The sequence below is a fragment of the Nelusetta ayraudi genome, unplaced genomic scaffold (assembly GCF_046127955.1).
Source record: "Nelusetta ayraudi isolate G7.1 ecotype Tasmania unplaced genomic scaffold, CSIRO-AGI_Nayr_v1 ptg000007l, whole genome shotgun sequence".
Lineage (NCBI taxonomy): Eukaryota > Metazoa > Chordata > Actinopteri > Tetraodontiformes > Monacanthidae > Nelusetta > Nelusetta ayraudi.
The window spans coordinates 5,211,899-5,236,651 of NW_027466057.1; the positions used below are offsets into that span (position 1 = coordinate 5,211,899).

Here is a 24,753-nt window from a genome sequence, read left to right on the forward strand (position 1 = left end):
GGGGAGAGGTGGGGGGGTGGACAGTGAGCTTTCTAAACACGAGGGCAGACAGATGTCAGATCTCGAGGGGGGGTGATGCTGATCTCATCTGCCTACAGTCAACAGGCCCTGTGCCTTAAACAAACAAACACAGAGCTTAGCGTGCTATCAGCGATGGCCCTTCGGCAGCCCACTCCGCAGGAACAATCACTTCCAAAGCCCGCAGCTCAAAACAATGGAGCCAAGAGGCTTTGGAATCGCAGAATGAGAACAATTGCCGGCCGCACCACAATGACTGGTAATAAGCTTTTAATGATGTCACAGTCATGAACCCTCAGGCAGTGGGCGTGCGTATGTGTGTGTGTGTCCGTGAGGCACGAAACATCTGAGCGGGAACAAAAACATCCATGCAACACGTTTCTCACCAGTTCGTCGAGAAGAGCCTGCTTGTTCTTCTTCTTGGCCTGCAGCTGCCTCTGCTCCTCCTGCAGCAGGTCCAGCCGCCGCTGCTCGTTGCCCTGCTGCTCCATGAGCAGCAGCTCCTCCAGCTCCTCCTGCTCGCGCGTCTGAGGGGCGCAGGACACAGAGCAGATGTTGCTGCAATGGCGCCTCGCACCGGCAATGAATCACCACCAACTTTTGGCAATGGAGAGTCATACTTGACCCTAGATTTCACCCTCTGAAGCGAGGGCCAAAGAGGGGCTTCCTTTTGTTTTTCGCCTTTGCACACCAGTAGTTTAATGTATAAAAAGATGTGTACAGGTCAGAGATTTTGGTGCGTACGAGTTTAGCCTTGTTCCTCTGAATGACATCTCGGTTCTCCCGCTGGTATTGCTCCATCCTCAGCTTGGTGTTCTCCACATCAAAGTTGTTTGTCAGGTTAAACACTGTGGGAAGACGACACAAAGCGACATTCGAATTGGTAAACTTCATTAGAAGGAGTTCCGTCAGGGCCAAACTAAGAACCTGAGGATGGTCTGACGTGGCTCCCTGACATTTGTCAAACATAAAACGAAGCAGTTTCAGCTCATCATGCACCTGCTTATTATTTAAAGTATTTGTGCTTCTTTAAAATATCAGTATTTTAAACAACATCAAAATATATATTTTTTTAACAAGTTTAATTCCAGTAGGATTTAAAAAAGAGTCACAGGGAACAAAACTCTGATCTCAACAAACTGCCATTGCTGACAATACTGGCAATGAGCTCAAATTTAAATAGCCAGACGACCGTTTTTCTGCTGCTCCATCAATAATAGCACAATGTCCAGCACTTTGTCCACTTTAAACGAGGAGCATATCAATTGCAATTTACTGGACATAATACTCTGGATAATTACCACAAAAGCCGGCCTCATGAAAAGTGAACTATTCTGTTTTATTCTATTTTTTGCACGGCTATTATTCAAAACACAATGCGGAATGTTATTCAAACTTCTCAAGTGACAGGACGTCTACACAATTAAAGGAGGAAAAAAGCTCAAATAATGTGAACATTTTCATAATGGATGACAAACAAGCACCAAAAACTCTTAATAGTGCCGCTTTTAGTGTTTCTGGTAATTATATTTCATTGTTTTGTGAACCACACGCCAGATTTCCATCTGAGACACTTGTTTCGATACTAAAATCCCTAATACCCATAAAAGATGTGACTATGTGACTATTTTCGCAGATGCCCTTTTGCAGCAGCGGGCCGTACCTATATCCTCCACCTGTTCCAGGTAGTCATTGTATTCCCTCAGACCAGGGAAGTCGCCCTCTTGCTTGTTGTATCTGCAGCGTAAAAAAGGGGGTGAGCGATGAAGAAAACACTGGTGACAGAAAGCATGCGCGGTCATAAATGGAGTCCATTAAAAACAGCCTTTTTATAAGACCCATGTCTACAAGCAGCCTAATAGACACGCATTAGACGTCAATTAAGGGGCTATTAAAGAGCAGATTAGAGTGCGTGTGCATGAGAGAGAGAGAGGGCGGAGAGAGAGAGAGAGAGAGACAAAGAGAAAGAGAGAGAGAGAGAGAGAGAGAGAGAGAGAGAGAGCGAGAGCGTGAGAGAGGAGGCAGGGAGGGGCTGAGGAGTAAAAACCTGGCAGAGAAAAGAGCCTTCCCTTTTGAGCACCCCACCAGCACCACCAGCACCCACCCACCCCAGGGGAGATTTATTGTCTACAAAACAAACAACGTAATGAGAAAGACAATGGTGGTTTAAGAAGTGGGAGGAGCCACCAGATGAGACATAAACACACAGAACCGCACCCCAGGACTTGCTGACACACCCACTACCTCATCTCCCCGGCCGGCCACCCCCACACCCTCACCCTCCCCCCTCCTCCTCCTCCTCACCCACTCACATCATCAGCACCTTCTTGCGGATCTCCACCTCCTTATCTATGGTCGGGTCCTCGAAGAGCTGCACGCGGAAGTTGCTCTTCCTCAGGGGCGTGTCGCACTGGACGCAGTTCCCGGAGCCACGCACAAACAGCATCTCCACGCAGTTCTCACATCTGGGAATTGGGGGATGAATAGATAATACTCAAGCAGAGGGAGATGCGACCTTCTGAGGAAGGCTTGGAGCAACTTCATGCGTCTAATGAAAGCCAGACTTCTCCGCCGTCCCCGTTCGTTAGCGTCACAAGCGGCAGGTGATAATTGGGAATAAAGATACAAGATCCTCTTAGTGCTGAGAGCTGGAATGGTGATTGGAACATCGATTAGGCTGCCTCCAACTTCCCAGACAGGAGGAAGTGGCTCTGACACCCATCAGCACAGAGTCTGTCTGTGCTGGAAAAGCATTTCCTTTATTGTTATTTCAACAGGCCTCGGTCATTCCGCATGATACATGGTAAGATCAAGATAAGCATCTCGCAGCGAGGACCGCCGTCGTCACCACTGACCAAAAAAAAAAGGAGAAAAGACAGATGAAAAATTCTTTATAGTTCAACAGTTACTCAAGATACGATGATAAATTAAGGATTCAATTTCAGATTAATATTTAAAATTGATGTCAGCAGCACGTCGGATGACGCCTCAGAGGAAGACTGGAGTCACAGTCGAAACTGTCAAGCAGGTAACATCTTTACATCTCTACTTATTTGTCTGAAAATAAGAGTAATCTGTCAATGTACACAAAATGAGAATTTTTAGTCTATTTAAAATTAATTTTTGACTTTCTTTATCCCTGGAAACTGTTACTATTCAGACATGGTGCAAAATAAATCCACTCTGAAATAGTATAGGAAAACATTTCATGACCAATAAAATACAGGCAGTCTATGATCAATCTGCATCTGTAAATCTGTCCAATGGACATGATTATTTTCCAAGACAACGGAACGCAAAGTCATAATGGGTTTTTCAGAAGGCACCGATCCAGCAGTGGCTCGCAAAAGCCAAGAATATTAAACAGACATTCTCTGCCTTTCTCTCACAAATTGCGGTGAGGAATTTCAGACAAAGGCCGCTTGGTTTCAAACAGGTAGGTTCACTTCACGCGCCGTCTCAACGCAGCTCCGTGGCAACTGATAGACGTACCTGGGGGCACAAACCCGAGCTGAGTCATCAATCAGACTTTTTCCGCAGGTAGGCGTTTACCCATCAGTCACACTCGAGCGAGGAGTGGGCACTGAGGACAATGGGGATGTTTCCTAAACCTCCCCTGATGGGACGGAGGGGCCTGGATAAACGTTTGCACAGTGGCCTCATTTCATTAAGTCTCTGCAGAGCTACGCATCCGCAGGAATCCTCCTCCTGCCTGCGACCACTGAGGCTAACGTCAACCACATCTGCTTTCCAAATGCCAATACCTGCACTTGGACGCTTTAGATTGGTGAAAAAGTCGACGGACGACGATAGCGTCGTCTCGACTCGTTGACGCTCCGCGTCTTTGCAAGAGCCGGGATTGAAACGCGGCCTCTCTGCCGCTCAGACGGCTCTCTGGGGAACGGAGCCTTTTAGGAAAGTCATAAAGCAGACGTCAGGTCAGACGTTTTGCTTCATCAGCAGCATACAAAACAGAAAAAAAACAGTTAAAGGAGAAACTGCAGAGGCATGGAATTTTGGTTGTTTACACCTACGATCTTAGATAGGGGTCAAACAAAGCCAAGTGCCAAGTGCGACTCGGCGCCTTGATACCGCAGCCAGTCTGACAAACACGTCACTTCGGCTTGGCTTCCTCACGCCGAAGAACAAAAAACGAAAGCTGAAGGATGGCGGCGGCGGCGGCGGGGGGTTGGAAGGCAGAACAGATACATCTGCATTGTCCAGTTGGCGCTTCAGACCACGAGGAGCCCCTCCCATAACCCCCCACCACCACCACTCAAGTGCACCCTGGAAGAGGCAGATGTTCACTGTGGCCCCGGGGCTGGAGGAGATGTGGAGGCCTTGCCATATGGAGGTAGATGGAGGGATTCAGCTTGTTTCCACAGGCCCACAAAGAGCTCATTCATCAACGTGGGCCGAGGAGCGGGGCGTAGCTTGCCCCCTGCCCCATAAATGGACCACACAACACAGCCATGCAAAGGGGAAATCCTGTGTAGTGAAGGGGTGAGCATTTAACAGTTGGGGGGGGTGGAGTCGATCTGGCATCTTTGTTCTCAAACCGACTTCTCCCCGACTGGCAGCCTTTTTCGGATCTGGTCTCTGATGTAGTTTGTCATCAAAGGGAGACTTTAATTCTCTCATCGGCGCTCCGCCTGCTTTCTTGAACACAATGATCAGACGCCGACGCGGGCCGACAGATCTTCAGCAGCTTGCCAATCTCTGTATCCCTGGGCTGTTGTCTCCACTCCCGACTCCGCCCCTCTCTCACCTGTCCTGCTTATAGCTCCAGGCTCATATCTTTCCCATCTGCAGCTGTCAGCAGGTCAAAGACGGGGGTGGTGGGAGGAGGGTAAACAGGGTCCTGGCTCAGCAAAGAGGCCGCCGCAGCTCCGGCACTGATCCACGGCGCTGCTGCTTGGCGACTGTGCCTTCATCTTTGCTCCCACTCGCAAAAGGAAGACCAAAACACGAAATTGCACCATAACCAAAAAAAGGGGATTAATCTGTTTCTGCCACAAAAAATCCCCAGACCAGAGGTGGAGACGCGGCTTTGTGTCAATCTTAATGAACAAGTTATGACGCACTGGCCAGTTTTGTAACCCGCAGTGCAACGCGGCTGAAAAATGCTGAGGCCCACGTGTGTGTCTATCTCTGTTGAAAGTCAGGACAGGCTTGTGTGGTCTTGCAAAATAAAGCTTGGAACTGGCGTATTTGGTTAAATAACAAAAGGGCAGAGACACAGGCTGCAGATCTCTTAGTTGAAAAAAGTAAAAAGAGGGATGTGAAATGCATGACAATACTGCATAAAGACAAACCATGTCGGAACTGAAAGCTTGTGAAACAGAGGTTGAAAACAATTCTGAGTAATTCAACAAGGAACCTAGTCCGAAATCTTAAACTAGCTAACCGGACTCTGTGACAAATACGTTTGACTCAAGACATATTATGAAATGATGAGAGGGGAAATAGGAAGTGGAATTCAAAATTCAAGAGATATATTTTTTAAACTGTTTTTTTTTATTATTTATTGCTGCAACAGTGTAGTTTTCCAATTTGGGATCAATAAAGGACATTTATCCATCTATCCATCCATCCATCCATCCAGGGATGAAGAAAAGTCAGTTTTTCTCCTTTTACACAAACCACTACTTCTACTTTATGCGTCCTCCAGATGGTTTTCAACACTACGTATGGGGAGAGAAAAAAAATTCTGACACTATAAAACTCAAAACAGAACTTACCCCCGTCATCACACTATATGAATTAAAAAAAAAAAAAAAGGAAAATCCATCCGACATCTTTCACAATTGGCCACGTCTCCCTCCCATCATCCACACCACAGAGGCAGAGGGGGGGCGGGGGGGTGGGGGGGGGGGCAGACGCCTCTAATCTCCACCATATGCCTAAGCCAGGATGCTGTTTGTGCCCAGTGTCAAATGCCAAAGGACATGGAGCGGGTGTCATTGTCCAAATGTAATAAATAACAGCCATGAAATGCCCCCTGAGCGAGAGGGCACAAAATGTGCTGTGGGCCGAGGAGTTAAATTTAGATATATATACGTGCTAGAGGTGGCTGCTTGATATAGAGCTGCATTGGCAGAGCTGAAGTCTGGTCAGCACAGAGTAGAACAGCAGGTCAACCGTGTCAAGGCAGACAGAGGCTACTAGTTATTTACACCAGTGAGTCAGTGTTGTGAGTCACAGTGTCCGTAATTTATAATAAAAAAAAAACCTGGATGTGACAAATTCAATTACAAGTTTTGAAGACGCAGGGTGACGATGGCACATTCTTTTGTTCAACCCTCAGCTAAAAAATAATTATGGAAACACATTGTGTTTATAACATAATAAAGAAGAGACTATTAAGACAATTAATGTTTTACAGCGTGATTGACTCGCACAGCAAAGCTGAACTGTGTAAAAGACTGGAAGGTTCACTTTCCAGAAGATTAAAGCTTTTAAAACAGTTGCAAGATCTAAAACACAGACGCTAAAATGCTGAGATTGTAGTCTGGGGCATGTCCTCCAATAGCAGTAATTGGAAAGTTATATCAAAAGTGGGTATACAGGGACTTGCTGCACTGACAGACTTCTCATTGCTCTATGGACTCGCAAGTACACAAGCATCTGAATAATTAATATTTCGTCTTTCTTGATCCTTTTTTCCGCATTTCCTTTTTAAATAAAAATGGGGAGAAAAAAAAATCAGAAACATTACTTAAGTCGAAGCCAACAGAAAGGAGCCTGTATCGACCAACTTTTGAGGCAGCCTCACTGCAAACAAAAATCCCCAAATGACACCGCCAACATAATACTAATGCAGTTTGAGAGAAGAGCAGCTTTCAAGTGGTGCATGATTCACTGTCGCATGGGCTCAGAGAAACAAATCCAAGGTGACCCGGGCGAGGACGTCTCTCTGAATTGCTTCATTGCAGAATCATTTTCATTTTCTATGTGTAGCCCAGCATCCAGACAGGCAGTGAGTTATGAGCTCGCTGACCTGATGACAAAGCACGGCTACTTCCTGACGCTACGGTCAATAAACAGACGGGGTCGAAAAATATGCTCTCACCGAGCTGACGCTGTGACTGTTTGATGCTCGGCATCTAAATAAACTGGCTTTATAGAAATATCAAGGTTGACTGATGTGAAAATGCACAACAAGGATGTTTTAATGAGTACTTAGAAGAGAATGGTGCACTTATGAACCTGCACAGTAGGCATAACACTAATTTATTTCAACATAGTCGTAGAAAGTCTTCATTTTCAGCATCCGACTATCTATCTTTTCTATCAGGGTGTATTCTGTACTCAGTATCACATCAACTTGAACTGAGCTAACACTAAATTTCAATTTTAGTTTTAAATTTTCTTGTGACATTGAGGGAAAATAAAAATAAAATGATTGTATTTTCAAATCAATCATACACTTGAAGCAAAGCAAATTCTACACTGGACACAAAATAAAGACGAATACCTCTTTTTATAATGTAGAATAGTAAGCAGATACGAAAATGAACGGAGAAACACACACGCACGCAAGCTGCATGACGTGCACGCCTATTGTTATGCAATTTCAAATGCTGGATGATTCTGTATGTGAAGATGCTCACGACACATCATCCACTCAACTTAAGCATTTCCTTTTTCGCTGACATCCTGACCATTCACCATTCTTCCTGACAGTTTCAGTCTTCCACCAAGACTCGAAGCATTCAAGTATTTGTTTTGCCTTTAATATCATTTTAACAGAGGTAGTGACAGGCGATGCAGTCAACTGTCAGCTACCAAACCCCAGAACACTTGACACTTGTCAATCGACACATGCGTTTTATTAAACATGCAGCACAGTGCATTAACACTGTGTTGAAGTATTATCAGTTAAGTGGTTGAGCTAAAGGTAAAATGACGCAACAGTCCCCGAGATTTTCCAGACAAAATATGAGGCAGACGACCACAGCCTGTTAGCTGACAAACTGGTGAAGCTAAAGAATGTTTCCAGCGTATTTTGTCGATTAGTCGCGCTATGAAGATTTAAGAGAAGAAATAAATTTTGTGGAAAGTGGAAACAGTTTTGAAAACGACTTAATAGTATAATATAGGGGTTCGTAGAAGTGGAATGTGTGTGTTTGCAGTCTGAATTGAAATGATCGTCGCGCTAGGGAAAAATATGTTCGACCCAGACGAAATTACTCACAGCGTGTGACCGCAGACATTAACCATCAACTTCAGGGACGGGTTCCTGTATTTGGTCGTCTTGCATCTCGGACAACTCTGGTCGTCCATTTCTGTGGGTGCAGAACAGCGCAAAACTTTAGGGGGAAAATGTCAACAACAAGGCAACTTCTCTATCTCTTTTAAAGCTGCCAGCGCTGTGTCACACAGATCCAGGTCCGATGGGAAACGTTTCCTTAACAGAACGGTTCCCAGTCAGTGAACTTCACACCGCTGGCGTTTGTGACGCTCCTTGAAACGACCAAGGAGGTCGGACTTTTGGAGGTTAAGGTGTTTGTTCTAACTCCCAAATGTTTTGTTTGTCTTGTGTGTGTGTGTGTGTGTGTGTGTGTGTGTGTGTGTGTGTGTGTGTGTGTGTGTGTGTGTGTGTGTGTGTGTGTGTGTGTGTGTGTTATTGATTCGACAATATCTCATGGTTACCATATCTCAACGTAAACTACAAGTGAAACAAACAAAAAAACAACAACAAACAAAACAATCCCATACTCATAATGCAGAGCTTCTTACAGCTTCTGTAATTATTAACTTTTGTCAAGGGAAAAAATATTCACCACAATATACTCAATTATCATTTTAAAATGGCAAAAAAAAAAAGGGTCATAAAAGCTACCCAAAGAGTGTTTCTGTCAATGTGACAACTAATTGGTATATATTTTAGTCTACAATCTAATAATTTCACTGCTGAAAACAGACATAAGTACACTCAAAAGCAGAGGTCTGTGTGCCAGATTGATTTATTGACTTTATGTCAGCAAATGTCTTAGACAGCTATCATCCATGATCCTTGTAGCAAAACTGAGGGCCACATTAGACCAACAATTTATAGCAAAAATCGAACGTAGCTTATCCGTTCCCCAGACGTGTTCTAGATTTATAAAAGGCCATTTTCTGAGTACTTTTAATTTGTATTATTTATATGGCGTTGTCACAAAGACAATCTTGAAAATTGTGGGATGTTGGAGATATGAAAAGTGAAAATATACATTTTATAAGCATTATATACACACATAAGATGATAATAATAACTAATGAAGTTTTCTATAGTTCTGTTTATGGACGATTTTAATGGGATATAATGAGAAAAACCTAAGGCTGAAACATATTAATACCTCATATGAATCGCAATCACTCTTAAAACTTGAGTTACCACAGCAGAAGTGAGAGATGACAATGGACAATGGTGGAATTCTTCCGCACACACAAAATAAATATACACATAAGATCTCCCTTTTACAATATGGTTGAAATGTACAATGAACTATGTAATTTACATAAGAGGATGTGGAGGATGCAATATTTCCGCATACAACCACGTCAGCTCCTAGCAATAACGGATGACTACACCGTCCCGTTCCCACGATTCTAAAAGCGCTCACCTTGCGCAGGTGAGCTACGGGAATATACAATAAGTTGAATGAGTGACAGCTGGAAACCAAACATTGGCGTCTGAATGCAGTTCGCTCCTCCCTTGTGGGCCCCTCGGCGGCCAATAGCGTGGCTCTCCTGCAGATAGACCCAGTGCGTCTCCCTCCAGCTCCAGTCCCCGCAGAGTAAAAGTCACGTTGGGGAGGAAAAGGGGAGAGAGATATCTACTTACAGCTGCTGTCAGATATCCGATCGCATTCGCATGGCGAGAAGGTAACCTGATCGAGCTGGGAGGAGTGACTTTGCCGGGGAAGGCTTGAACAAAAAAAAAAATGTCTTCTTCTGTGGGAGAAGTCACAACAGCGAATGACATCAAGAGGGAAAATGTGAAGGCGGCGGATACGCGGGAGTGCATCAAGCTTGTGGCGCTGGACGCGGCGGAGTTGTCCATGGAGCGCACGACACCCAGCGCCGACGCGGTGCGCACGGACCTGCTTGTGAGCGCCGCTTCCTCCCTGGCTTTCTCCCCGGAGCAAGTGGCGTGTGTGTGCGAGGCGCTGCAGCAGGGAGGCAACGTGGACCGGCTGGCCAGGTTCCTGTGGTCCCTGCCGCAGAGTGACCTGCTGCGCGGCAACGAGAGCATCCTGAAAGCCCAAGCCCTCGTCGCTTTCCACCAGGCTCGCTACCAGGAGCTGTACAGCGTTCTGGAGAACCACAGCTTCAGCCCGACCAACCACACCTTCCTGCAAGACCTGTGGTACAAGGCCCGCTACACCGAGGCGGAGAAGGCGCGGGGGAGACCCCTGGGCGCAGTGGACAAGTACCGTATCCGGAGAAAGTACCCTCTCCCCAGAACTATCTGGGACGGCGAGGAGACTGTCTATTGTTTCAAGGAGAGGTCCCGTAACGCGCTGAAGGATCTGTACAATCAGAACAGGTACCCGTCGCCGGCGGAGAAACGAAACCTCGCAAAGATCACAGGACTCTCCTTGACCCAGGTCAGCAACTGGTTCAAAAACAGGAGGCAGAGAGACAGGAACCCGTCCGAGGCACAATCAAAAAGGTGAGGCAACTATAAGTGCAATTTCAGCCGCGCATAAAAGTCTTATTACACACATTGAAATAATATCGTGCGTAAACGGCGCGTCAAACTCATTCGAACTATTTCGAATCTCCTTCCCCTGCAAGGACACTTGAAGTTTATTTATACTCACACACAAGTCAGGGACTGACAATAGGAGACACACGATAATTTTGCGTCGCGGCGACCAATAACAACTTCTAATGTCAACAGTCTGTCGCCGGGAGGCAGAGAGGCTGGAAAACTGTGCGTAAAAACGGTTTGGAGCACGCTTTTAATGTTTTGAAATATGAAGCGGTTGCTATTCAGATCCGGTTTCAAGCGTGTTGGTGTTAAGGGGCATTGGAAACCATAAGCAACGAAATATCAACGCTGACTTCCCACTGCACTGCTCGGCTCTCTGGGTGTCGGAGACAAAGAGACGGTGACTTCTGACGAAGATTGGCAAGGTGACTGCAAAAGTCACTGAAATTTCTTGCCGTTTATTTGCGGGCTTGAATGTTTGAATGTGTGTGTGTGTGTGTGTGTGTGTGTGTGTGTGTGTGTGTGTGTGTGTGTGTGTGTGTGTGTTGGGGGGAGAGGGGCGTAGAGGGGTGGGGAGGTGAACGAGCACTCGCGCGTGCGCGCGTCCTCAGCCCAGCACATAAATCATGCTCATTATCGTTTTTTTCCCCTGCCTTCTGGTGCCGAAGATAGATCTCAGAGCCTCCATCAGCTCCCGTGTTTCATTCCATAATCTTACACACAGAGTTGTGTTCTCTTTCATGTTTCTCTGAACAAAGCTGTCGCGCACCTGGTGGAGGTCAACCCCTCTGTTGAGTACGCGCGCACGCGCACGTACACACACACACACACACACACACACACACACACACACACACACACACTGTACGTCGCTTCTAAAATACGTTGAAACGTTTTTTTTTTTTAATGTATTTTTGTAGAAACTCATTCGGTGTTAATCATCCCCATAGGCGAAGAAAACAATGGGGTTGAAGTGTGCGTGCGGCGTGCGTGCGTGCGTGCGTGAGCGAGCGTTCGCGCGTGCCAACGTAGCAGCAGCAGCTGCTTAAATCAATCCTATTTTGAAAAGAGAAAAAAAAATAGTTGTCAACAGGCCAAAACTTGAGTCTTCATCGGCTCCTCGTCGTTCTGAGAGGAGAGAAAATAGAAGATGGCTGTTGGAAATTCTCACACCTTTTACTATTATTGAAAAAAAGAGATTCACATAAACGCCACCGGCCATTTGTTTTGTCACGCCACCAGCGCCGGCATTTTTTTTTTTTTTTTTTTGTCACCCTAGAATTTATTGCAGCAAATGGTTGCAAGGTTGTTGACATGGGCTGCTTGTTGTCACCGCTGCTCAGCATGAGGTAAGAGAGGGCTACACATTCATAAACAGACAGAAGCTGCCCCCTCAGGGGTGTGTATAGTCGCACAAATGCAGCTCTGTGCTGTCCATCTGCAGCGCAGACTGAAGTAAATTGGAGGGAAGAAGAAGGGAAGGTTCATCTTATTACATGACTTGTACATATGTAGATGTCTTCTGTAAATGTTGAATTTCAAGCCCTGTTTTTTGTGTGTCTGAAAGTTTATTGAACTAAATATATATATACACATACACGTATAAAGATAGATAGATAGATAGATAGATAGATAGATAGATAGATAGATAGATAGATAGAGTTTTAAGCTCAATTGTGTTTTGCTTTTCTGTCTTTTACACTGTTGGTTATTTTCCTCTCGACAGTGAATCTGATGGAAACCACAGCACAGAAGACGAATCTAGCAAAGGCCAGGAGGAGTTGTCTCCCAGGCCCCTCTCTAACTCCTCCGATGGCGTAATCACCCATGGGAGCCTCCCCATTCAGACTCTGGACAGTGGGGTAGTTATCCAGCAGATTGGGGACATTAAACTGCCCCCCGGATCCAGCAGCAGCAGCAGCAGCGGCGGCAGCCTCTACAATGGCAACCTGGTGACCAGTAATGCCTCCTCATCAGTGTTTCACAACGGAGGCTCATCTTACCTGCACGCACCCGGAAACATCCTCTTCAACGGGCTCAACCTGGGCATCCAGCCCCTGGCTTTCAACCCGCTGCGGTCGCCCGGCGGGATGCTGCTGGGGGGCTCCGGGGTGGACATGCAGATGCAGGCCGGCGGTCAGGAGAAAGGACTGGGCAGCTCCGCCGAGGACTCGGCCCTGCAGTACGCCCCCTACGGCGGCTGCGTGAACGGGACGGAGGTGAAGCTGGAGGGCGTTCACACCATGCCGGGCCAGAACGGAGGCTCCTCGGTGCTCACATTCAGTTCCTCGTCAGGTGCGCTGCAGTTGGGTGGATACAACCTGGTCCAGGTGCCAAGCGGAGTTCCCGACGGTGACGGCAGCTCGTTACTCAGCAGCGACGTAGGTCTGCCACCGCTTCAGCTGTCCTCTGCCTTGTCCCCTGCCACAATCACACAACAAGGTGGGTTCATGGGTCGTCATTGATGAGCGAACAACTCTGTGCAGGTAGTGACGAAATGTTGAGTGGAAACGAGCAGAAAGGGCAAAATAAAACAAACTGACAAGGCTTACGTGTCTAATTCTTGAGGGAAGAAAATTATTTTGACCAATTAAATGTGAAGATAATTGAAAAAAAAAAATCATTATACAACATTTTAGATGATTTTCCTATTCAAATTTACTCATCTCACAATAAACCATATAGGCTCCCTCCCTAAAACAAAACAACAGTCTTTTCTCCTACAAGTGTACCCTCACCCTCTTTTTGCTGTGTTGAGGATTTTCTCAGTGTCAAGCTCTATGGAGCTGGCAAGTGGCCCCCTGCCAATAGCCGAGCACAGGGTGTCAGGTCAAGACTGAATAAAGACACAGACACCAGGTGCCACACTGGAAGTACACACCCAGGGAGAATCAGGAAAGAGGGGCCTGTTTAAGTTGTTATTGTGTGTGTCAACTAAAAAAAAAAAACTGCAGACATGCAAATTTGCCTTTGAAGAGTTACATCAATGTGATATTCACGTAAACTCTAATACATACGAATAACACAAATACGAACAACACCTCCTGCCGTTTAAAATATTCTGTGCTATTTCTTAAAAATCCCCAGGCATGAACTTTGTCTATGTGAAATGTTTCACTGCAATCTACACGTCCAATATATCTCAGCTATTTTATTCTGGGCACGTCTGTGTTTGGGCTGCGGCCCAAATGGTTGATACTACACATAACACACAGCAGCAAAGCCAGGGCAGGGCCACACACACACACACACACACACACACACAGATGAGGTGGTCCTTTGAAAACCCCAGAGATGAATAAAGGCAAGTTCTGTAGTCGCCATCACTCATCATCACCGCTCTCTTGATCTGCAGAGCGGGGAGGGAGGGGCGTGAGGGGGGGGGGTGAGACATGTTTCAGACAATCAGAGGCCATGAAACACACTAACACGGAGGGAACCATTACAGCACTCACTCTGACAGAAAGCAGAGCGTCTACGCCGGGACGAACAATAATAAGGAAAAACAGAAAATTGCAGCTCGCTGTTGAGTCCTGGCAAGCGTTTCGGCTCGATTTGCGGGGCACCGCAGGGTCTTACTTAAAAAGCACAAAGTGTGTGAGACACACAACAGCTATTTTTTTTTCTTTTTTAGTAGGAGGGAGCGGCCTCCTGTGAGTGACATTCATGCACGTTTTTTTCTAACCTGCATTTGCAATGATTCTGTATTTTTCTTTTTTCATATTTTAGCTTGTAAAGCACTTTGTGAGCCCTCTGTGTGAGAAGTCCTGTATAAATAAAATGTACTACGTTCTTACACTCATGATTCTGAGAAAACTGAAAAGGCTCAGTGTGTGTGTATTCACCCTCACCTTGTCCAACCCGCTGCAGGTAGCATGCCTCTGAACAACGTGGCGGTGAGTTCTTCTTCCAGCGATGACTCCTTCCAGCCGCAGGACAAACTGACCATGACGCCGCTGCACCACGGCACCGTCCTCTACAACATGAGCAACGCCATCAAGAAGGAGCCCCTGGAGAGCGGCGTCTACTCCTCGTACCACCATGCGCTCCACCTGGACCCCAGCGGCCCGCTGGGCTACGCTGCTGCCTCCGAGGAGGTGCCCTCCAGTCGGGGTCCTGCGCCCGGCGATGAGGTCTCCGTCATCAGCACGTCCAGCTCCGAGCCGGGCGTCTACACCACCCTCACCGCCAGCACGCCCCTAATGGCGCAGACGGACGCGGTCGGCCACCACCTCCACCCGACAGAGTACCTTGGGGGCCACGACATCCGGGGCCACCCGCCGGTGCACCTCATGGGCGCTGGCATGAACAGCGAGTACATGAAGGTGAGCGGCGGCTCGGCCGGCGGCGTCACTGACATGGTGCGGGTCATGTGCGGGGACATGGACGGCGTGGAGGAGAAGGAGCTCGCCAAACTACAGACGGTACAGATGGACGAGGACATGTCCGACCTTTAACCTCACAGAACCAATCACGTCGGTGGAGATGTGGTCAATCTTTTTCATTTTCGTGTGTGCGTGCGCGTGTCTGAGTGTGTGTGTGTGTGTGTGTGTGTTTTTTTTTTCTTTCCAAACCATTGATTTCCTTTAAGATATTAAATTATTTGTTGCTCATTTGACTTTAGAAATGCACTCTAGCCAGAGAGGAGCCTAGTGGGCGGGCATTATCAGTTTGGTATACGGATTTAAAAAAAAAAAAAAAAGTACAACTTTAACGGCTCCCATTCATGAGAAAGAACATCCCAACTGTTGCACGGCCACAAAAGAAGTCACTGTGTGCGCTTGGGCCGCGTTCAAATGTTCATTTTTATAGACAACACCTGCTACTTCCCGCTGAGTGCATTTGATCCACAGAAGCAGGTGCTGGGATGCCTCCAATCATGTGACCGGGATGTTCCTCCAAACTAAAAGCGTCATCTGGGTCAAACCAAAAAGGTCACGCTGTGGGGGGATGAGAGAGAGAGAGAGAGAGAGAAAGCGAGGCTGAGTGAAAACAGTGAGTTGGAAAGCAACTGCTTGGCGAAACAAGCGCACATATCTATGGAGAACATGTCAACAAGTACATGGAGCTGCTCAGTTAGGGAATAAAGTGTCCTTTAGGCATGACTTTAGACATCGCGACACACAGATTTTGTGCTTCTTTATTTTTTAACCCACACCAAACGAACACAGAGCGTTGATGTAGAACCGGAGTTTTGACACATGTGCCTTTCTGCTACCTTGGATACAGAACGGAGCTGGTCGGTTTTTGCACTACCGTGATGGCGTTACAGGGCCTTTCAAAACAGCCCTGGCAACGGAGTGTTCGTCACGCGCGACACACCTCAACAAATGCACACTATTTCAGTGACGGCTCCGATTTCAAGTTTCATTATCGACATGTGGGACCGCCCGCTGTATGAACGATGGCCAAAAGGTCACTATGCCTTCGCTGTCACGTTGCTCCTAATGCTGCAACTCACGGTACGTTTGACGAGGTGACGCTATGCCCTATTTCATCCTGACGTGTCTCTCCAAATTAAGAGTTATATTTTTCTATGGACTACAGAATAATTTCTCGTTGCATGGCGCAATGTTTTGGCCACTTGTGCCTTTTAATTTTTTTTTTTTTCTGAAAGCTGTAGCTCCTCTGACAGGGCGCAGGCAGCAGTAAATTTGTCGCCACCTCCACCACTGTCAGCATTGCAGGTTCATTTGCCGGGTGTCAAATGAGGGGGGAAAAAACGAGGGAATGTGGAGCACATTTGTCAAGAGTGCAACCTGCATTTCATAACAAAAAGGGCGTAATTCCAAAAACATTTCACATTTCATGCCTCACAACCAACTCACACGGCGCACGCAGCAATCAGTGCATCACATGCTGACAGGTCCTAGTTTTCATTGTCAGAAATTAGGATTCAATCCCATCAATCTGAATGGACACTTTAAGTATTCTCACCACTTTAATCATATACCAAAAAAATGAATCAAGGGCAGATATTACGACAGATGGTCATTTGTTGTAGTTTTTGTTTGTTTGTTTGTTTGTTTTTTTATCTTAGTTTGAATAATATGTTTGTTATCCGAAATTATTTGAATGTATTTTTCTAAATCTCCATTCTGCAATTAAAGTTTATATTTATAAAAACATCAAACTGACACTATCGAAATTATTTGCAACATTTTTATTCTATAATGCTGATTTTTTTTTTTGAAAAATGTTAAAAATAATAATGATAATAAAAAAAACTTGCATGTTGTGAGTTATCTGCAACCAAAACTGAGAGGACGGAGGGTGTGGCATGCAAGTAATCCAGCAATCCTTGAGCAGTTCTCTGCAAACCTGCAGTGATCGTTTGCACATGCCTGGCAACCTGGAGTTCATTAGCCCTCCTTTTCTCATCTCAGCCCCTGTAATTCAAATAAACAGCAATGAGATTTCCAGAGGTAAAGCTCCTTTTGGGTGGGGGGTCTGCAGCTCCCTACAGCTAACTCCAGTCCAGCGGCCTTCTTCCCCAAGCGAGGGTCCAAACAACACCCCCACAGCTCCCACCCCCTCCTTCAAAGTGGGTCCTCTCCAACATGTGGAAGAACGAATCTGAGCCGCTGTCACTCACACACGCGGGGCCTCGAGCGTGAGCGCCTCTCGCGGCTCGAGGAGATTCTCCGTGAAAACTTGTGCGTTTCCCCTCCACAGTGCTTCTGCAGGGGGAACCACCGAGGGAGAGATAAGACGGAGACGAGTTTTGACAAATGGACAAACAGCGGGGGATTTTGTTTTATTCCCAGCACGTCTGCGGTGGATTATAGGAGTTGTCTTTTCAGTGGATCCAGGCTGGAGGAGTTACACGCCGTATGACCTAAATAAACAGAGGCTGTTTGTCTGTGCTCGCCGTCGAAGCACAGAAGGAGCGGGAAGAGAAAAAAAAAAGGGAGAGGCAGGGAGCCGGGGTAGAGTTACCTGTGCAGCGGTGACCTCGTCGCCATGGGCAGTGGATTAGCTGATTGTTAGGTATCAGGTAACTCCTCCTGTAATATTGAACAGGGTGAAAACAGCTTTGTTGGAGCCCAGAACAATATCCCATTGGCAGTAGGAGCCCATGGTCCGTTGGTCTCACGGGGAGGGAGGTAAAGGGGAGAGGGGGGGTGAGGGGGGCACAGAGAACTCTAAATTCCACCTTTGTATTGTGCCTATAAATTAGACAGGAGAGGGCCACAGTTGTTCACTAACAAAAGACTTTTAGGACGATTTATGTGGGGAACGTTGCTGATCTAAAAAGAAAAAAAAGAAAACTACCTCTTTCAAGTGGGAGGGTCAGGAAAACCCCATATCTAAATAGTAGTGGATCGTTTTGTCCATAATTTCCAAAGCGCGACGTCAAACACGCTGCAAAGTTGGAAAAAAAAAAAAAGAGGAACTCTCCCAGAACTGCGGCCTTATTAAAAACACTGACCTCTGATCTTTCAGATGGTTTCAAAGCTGACATTTAATGCGGCGCAGCAGACTGCAAGCCATATGTAACATGACCTGGGGAGCACGGTACTCCGGTGCTCCGCGTCCCACTAATGAGAGGGCAGAGGTCAGCGGGTACCAGCCTGCTCGCACAGACCCACCACTACTGGGCAGAGGCGAGGGGAGAGGAGCCCTACGTCCCCTCAACTCCCGGCTCGCAGGAAAACAAGGCGCCGTTTGCGAACAAGATGTGGAAATAAATGTTGATTCTACACTTACCTCCACTCTGAGTGATTGAGTGTGTGCTTGGCAGAAAAGAGAAAGTATGTGCACGTGTCTGATTCATCCCCCTGTGTGGGTACTGGCGGATACGACCGATGTGATTCACTGGTTTTTTGCGCTGGCTGCAAGGACAGAAAAAACAACATGAGGGGGAGAAGTGTGTGCGTGTCTTGTGTGTGTGTGTGTGTGTGTGTGTGTGTGTGTGTGCGTGGTTCTTAGGCACACGCACATGCAAGTATCAGCTGCAGTGGTCACTTATCTGCAAGAACAGGACTTTGTGAAAAATAAAAACATGAAAAGACACACACTAACTAACATTTCTGCTGATACTTTTTGAACTCACTTCTTCTGAGACATCAGCCTCTCAGACGTCAATGACTGCATTGTCATGGCGCCCCCTTTCTGCCGGTATGGCAAACACGGTAGCAAAAATATACATGTAGACCAGTTTGAATTAAAAATGTAACTTTTGTTTATTTGTTTGTGTGTCAGTCCTCGTGGTTTATTTACCCTGTCCCAAAAAAGACTGCCTTCATCTGTGAGCCTGAGGCCTGTTTGGACAGCAGACCACTGTAAAAGACCCGCGCCGTAATTGCATATTTGTGGAGGTGGTCCTCGGAGGAAATGCATAATGATTTTGATGGGGGTGAGGGAGAGGGGTTGTCGGGGTGTTGGAGGGGCTACATAACCCCAGTGCACTTGTACCAGGTCTAATTTTCCAACATGACAGGAAACTCTGTTAAGCTGATAATTGCAGCTCCAATTTCATTTAACTCACTCATGTCAACAGTTGTGTTTTGTTTTGAGAAAAGGGGCTGCAGTTTTTTCTCTCTCTCGCTGCTTCCTCACTTCACTATCAAGATGATCAGCTGACTGCAGGCCAATAACTATTCCATATTCAAGTATTGTAGTGACACTGATACGGATTATAGTGGATGAGATATCAGAAAATAAACTGGGACTTTTGTTTTTAATCAACATGGATGCTAAAACGATGTTGTTTTTTAGCCCCACAGTATTTTTAAAACAAATCATTTATTTTATGTGATATATCAAAAAGATACAATTTAGCAAAACCTCAAACAAAAAACTTGGAGTCCTCAGCGCGCATTTTTCGTCTCTTTGGATTTAAACCGAGTGAAAACCATCTGTTGGGTGAGCCAGCGGTCGTTTCAGTGTTCCGCCACATTTCTTACAGAGAATAAACCCTCCAATGGGAACCACGTTCTTTTTGATGGTGACATTTTTATGAAGTGCTTTGAGCTGAGCCCCTTTCTCTCCCCAGCGCGACTGCTCTCCCCAAGGACTACTGCGGCGTCACTACCACATTATTCTGCAAAAACTCTGAACAACCGCTTCCATTTACAATTAATTTTCACATTAGTTTTTTTTATTTTATATATATATATCTAATCTAATTACTATTATGGAGTACACTATTTTAATAAGTAGGCTCATTCTGCTTTTTTGTATATGATATAATAGTCTCGTTCAGCATGAGAAATGTGACTGGGGCCGATGATCAAACCGCTGAAACGTGCGTAATATTTCGTAACTCATGGAGGAGCTGCAGGCTGACTCACTTGGAGTTTACCGGAGCCCGGCCCAGTCCTGAGAAGTAACGAGTGATAGCCGACCTAAGGATTGCATTACTGGCGAGGCGGAGGAGGAGGAGGAGGAGGAGGAGGAGGAGGAGGAGGGCCGCCGGCCGGCCGGCCGGCCGTGCGGGGCGCATTGAGGCAGGCAGGCAGGCAGGGAGGCAGCCGGAGGTGGAGAGAGTCCACATCTTGAAATAATCTCGCCCCCCGGGCCGCTCGGGTTAAAGGAGGAGGCGCGGCGCAATGTGGTAGAGATATTAGAGAAACCCGAGAGCCGCTCATCAGACAGCTCATTTACTGAAGCACTGAGGTTTTTACACACGGCCTGAGAGCAGCTACAGACCCCGAGCTTAAAGTGGCCCGAGAGCCCGCGTGTCCACTAAAGACACGGTTCAGCGTTTACAGCGGGAGATGTGCGCATAATTGAATCACGTTGGAGCGCAACGCAACGTGATAATATGCGGAGTTTTGTTGCCCGAAGGTGAGAAAATAAAAACTGCCTGTATAAAAAAACAACAAGAAAATAAATGTTGTTTTCAATAAAAAAAAAATATTTCTTTAAATTTTAATGACGCATGCTCAGATGGCAGACTAAAATATGTCTGTTGTTTTTTTGTTTTTTGTTTTTTTTTAATAGGGCTTAATTACGATATTGTTTTAAGGTATGAAAGTTTATACTTATTTAAATTTCAGCACATTGTTCAAAAGTGAAAGGCAACTTCTTTTGGCTCAAAAATTGTAAACTTTTTTTGTTTGTTTGTTTTTGCTAACACGAATTCAGAAGTGGGTGTACAGCAACCGACACGCAGCAGTTGTTGAGGAATGGGGCCGTCCTCCTCTGGGTGAACGTGTGGGTGGAATATTGTTTTTCACGTCACATGTTGCACCGTGACATATTAAAAGGGCCGCAGACTCTCTGGCAGATAAAGAAACGTGATCTTTGCTCAAACCCAACAACTGCGCCACGGTGGACCAGTGTCGCACCGAACTCATTTACTAATGGATTGGTTTAGTGTTTCAGCCCACAGAAAACACTGCAGCCAGTGCGGTGCCCGTCTAATCCCTGAAATATACATGCGGGCCATTGGCTACGTTAAGGATCTCTCAGATGAAGGGCCTTGTCCATCTGTCCAGACCGCATCAAATATTTATTAAAGTTTTTTCTATTATTGTCTGAGACAAAATCGGATGCCCATATGTATTTTAACACATAGAACCCATGTGTTGCGTTTACTTTAGAGAAACAAAATTCCTGAAAATCTAAGAAAAACTCAGTTTAAATCAGGTGATGCTTTTAAACCAGTCCCTGAACTGTGCACTACTTTCTGCCAAGTAGCTGACTAATGGTGGTCCTCGTCTCATAACATGTTCGGCAGGTAGTGCAGGTCTCTCCTATAAACGTGCGCACATACTCGACTGTCGGAGCTTTTTTAAATTATGGGCCTATCACCTCATAAAATAAACGGCTCCGCTAATTAATAGGAGAGAATGTTCAATTTGCACGTCATTAAAAAAAACGGTGGGCGTCGGTGGTGAGCTGATGATCCGTATACACGTCCACACATTACAACACAACAAAGATCAATTAACTTCTCTTGTTATGCTGCTGCTGTTGGGTTATTACAAGTTTAAAACTATGCCCGGGGCTTCACAGGAGATTTACTTCCCCTCCTTCATAAACCTTTGTGTTTCTGCAGGTTTTACCTACTTTCCACTATAACTGTGAGATGTCTAAAACGCATTGTGTGGTTTGTTCAGAGTGGAAAAGTGTGGGCACCCAAGGTCGTTGTTGGAAGTATATTCAAAACATGTTAATAAGGTTCTTTTTTTTTTGAAAAAAGCGGTCTGTAATAATTGATTAGTGTTTATGTGCTGCTCTGCTCCCTCAGCTGGAGCGGCAGAGGGGCTGTGGGGGCGGGAGGTGGGAGCGCTCCTATTTCAGCCCCTGACGCACTGCCTCTGGGGAGGAAACGGAGCCGCAAACTCAGTCCTGCTGTCCTGTACACACGGTGCAGGGTGGAGGGAGAGCCAATCACCGAAACGCACAGGCTCCCTTTAAGTCTGACATATCTCCAACAGGAACAAATTGTCCCAACAATCAGCATCCCAATCTGCTGCGCGCATCAGGGGCTCGGAGCGGACGGGGTAGCCCTGAAGGAGCCGTGCTGCGCGGACGGATTGCACCGGATTGCAACGCGACAAGACACTGACATAAAACACAAGAGAAAAAGAAGCGACATCCGTCGTTTGGGATACCGGCGGCTTTTTTTTTTACCCTCCCACCCTCCAGGAGTGAGCTCGGACATCATGTCTATTCTGCCGTCCTTCGGGTTTACGCAGGAGCAAGTGGCGTGCGTCTGCGAGGTGTTGCAGCAGGGAGGGAATCTGGAGAGGCTCGGTCGCTTCCTGTGGTCTCTGCCCGCCTGCGATCACCTACACAAGAACGAGAGCGTCCTCAAAGCCAAGGCTGTGGTGGCCTTTCACCGGGGGAACTTCCGAGAGCTGTACAAGATCCTGGAGAGCCACCAGTTCTCGCCGCACAACCACCCCAAGCTGCAGCAGCTGTGGCTGAAGGCGCACTACGTGGAGGCGGAGAAGCTGCGCGGACGGCCGCTCGGCGCCGTCGGGAAGTACCGGGTGCGGAGGAAATTCCCGCTGCCCCGCACGATTTGGGACGGCGAGGAGACCAGCTACTGCTTTAAGGAGAAGTCCAGGGGCGTCCTGAGAGAGTGGTACACACACAACCCCTACCCGTCCCCGCGGGAAAAGAGGGAGCTGGCCGAGGCCACAGGACTGACCACCACGCAGGTCAGCAACTGGTTCAAAAACAGACGGCAAAGAGACAGAGCCGCGGAGGCCAAGGAAAGGTACGTGTCGACTGTTAGAGCAGCATTCTGTGGCTGCTAGTGAAGTGCACGTCAACGTTCTTTTTAAAAAAAAAAAAAAATTAAAAAAATTAAACAGCATTTTTGTGCGTAAACATGGAGAGTCGAGCATATTAGACAGCTCAGGACCCGATAATAATAGAAGAAATAACAGCAGATGTGAAAGAAGGACCATTTTACAATAAAATCAAAACATTGCATTAAAATAAATAGATAAAGGAATAAATGCATCCGCTAATTCTAAACCTAAAATGGAGTTTATTGAATTGCCTCGGTTGTGTTTGCACCAGTGTCCAGATAACAGCTCTTGTAAACAGCAGAAGCAGAAGCATGTTGTTGTCACTTGATGGACTTTCTTCGGGGTTTTACATGCACCGCGCCGTTAGACAAGTCTCAACCTGAATCATAACGTAAACTACGCCGGGCCCACATAAAAACACACGTTTTACGGACCCAGATAGAGTGGAGGGGCTGTGGGAAAGATCAGAGAGGAAGATCTGCTTTTTCTGTCTTTGTGAAAATTGAGATAGTGAGATTTCAGGATTTGAAGCTATTTTAAAGACGATTCAAACACAAATGTGAATCCGACGTTTGATAAACAATGTCGTACTCAAAGGCAAAACAGAGATGAACCCCATTCCTTTTTTTAAGGCCAGGTATATTTATAGCGCTACTATGGGGGGTGATTGGCGCCGGCCTCTGGTGCCCGTCCAACATGTCACCCTCGGGCCTCACATGCAGACCAAAATGCGAGTTTATATCTATTTTCCCCTCATTCCTTCCAATGTTGTCATTCCCAGAGAGAACAGTGAAAACAACAACGCAGGCGGCAACAAACAGAACCAGCTGTCCCCGCTGGATGGAGGCAAGTCTCTCATGTCCAGCTCGGAGGACGAGTTCTCTCCGCCGCAGAGCCCCGACCACAACTCAGCGCTTTTGCTCCAGGGCAACATGAGCCACCCCGGCGCCTCCGCTTACTCCATGACCGGCTTGGGGGCTCCACAGCCGGTGCACAGCATGCACGGACACCCGCACCAACTGCAGGACTCCTTGTTGGGACCTCTAACCTCCAGTCTTGTGGATTTGGGCTCCTAAAGGGCTGCTGATTTTTTACAGCCTCTCTCCTCCCCCCCCCCCCCCAACACAACAAAAACACCCCTCCCCTCCCCATCACACCCGAAATAAGACTGATGCGTATATCAGATTGATGTATGAAATAACACTGTATGAGTCCCTTATAATATAGACTGACTTGTCCGTCGTTAAATTTGATTAGATGAAAAAAAAAAAATCCTCTATGCGCTTAGCCTGTATATGCCCCCCACCCACCCAGCTGTGATCTCATGGAAACACACAAAAAGGAAGCGACTGAATCTCTTAACCAAACACTTACTGAACTGCTCACTTGCTTAATTTATGATATTTTGTTGAGATAAAAAAAAGAAATAGAGAAAACTCCTGCGATGGAAACTAAGAAGTAACGTTTTCATTAGGGTAATGGTAAAATAGTTTCCAATAAAACAAGAGTAATACTTTGGTCTCCGTGTTATTTGTATGCAGCGATGGAAACAGGGAAAACGCGTAATGCGTAAAAAAAAAAAAAAAAAAAAAAAAAAAAAAAAGTGCGCAAAGCAAAACAGATTTACCAGACCGTCTGCGTTAATTACAGCATTCATTTTTTTGTAATTTGAACTTAAATTGCAAGGAAGCAATGAAGCAAGGATATTTGTGCGTCTTAATCCTTCATAGAGGATTAAAAACTAGAGGTTGCTTTGTGGCAATAAAGCCAGTTAGACGAGTTCTACGCACAATAATCGCGCGGACGCATTAGAGG

General features: G+C 46.4%; 3 protein-coding genes across 4 annotated transcripts in view; 2 read left to right on the forward strand and 1 right to left on the reverse strand.

Moving 5' to 3' along the window:
- Positions 1–8,413, reverse strand: part of mnat1 (MNAT1 component of CDK activating kinase) — a 31,039-nt gene extending 22,626 nt beyond the window's left edge. Inside the window, exons 1-5 of one of the 2 annotated variants that reach the window (XM_076018067.1) lie at positions 8,216–8,412; positions 2,331–2,483; positions 1,682–1,755; positions 763–866; positions 405–545 (exon numbers count right to left, since the gene is read on the reverse strand). In XM_076018067.1, the coding sequence (XP_075874182.1) occupies positions 405–545; positions 763–866; positions 1,682–1,755; positions 2,331–2,483; positions 8,216–8,304 (561 nt within the window). In that variant the 5' untranslated portion in view covers positions 8,305–8,412. Of the gene's footprint in view, positions 1–404; positions 546–762; positions 867–1,681; positions 1,756–2,330; positions 2,484–8,215 lie in introns of both variants that reach the window. The other variant, XM_076018068.1, reaches the window with a different exon arrangement.
- Positions 8,414–9,778: 1,365 nt separating this feature from the next.
- Positions 9,779–16,856, forward strand: six4a (SIX homeobox 4a). Its single transcript, XM_076018060.1, has 3 exons — positions 9,779–10,681; positions 12,450–13,165; positions 14,594–16,856. The coding sequence occupies exons 1-3, from the start codon at positions 9,951–9,953 to the stop codon at positions 15,178–15,180; spliced, it is 2,034 nt and encodes a 677-aa protein (XP_075874175.1). The 5' UTR covers positions 9,779–9,950; the 3' UTR covers positions 15,181–16,856.
- Positions 16,857–22,007: 5,151 nt separating this feature from the next.
- Positions 22,008–24,451, forward strand: LOC142883301 (homeobox protein six1b). The gene is made up of 2 exons (XM_076018069.1): positions 22,008–22,901; positions 23,720–24,451. Exons 1-2 carry the CDS (start codon positions 22,342–22,344, stop codon positions 24,012–24,014), a joined length of 855 nt encoding a protein of 284 aa, XP_075874184.1. The 5' UTR covers positions 22,008–22,341; the 3' UTR covers positions 24,015–24,451.
- Positions 24,452–24,753: the final 302 nt, after the last annotated feature.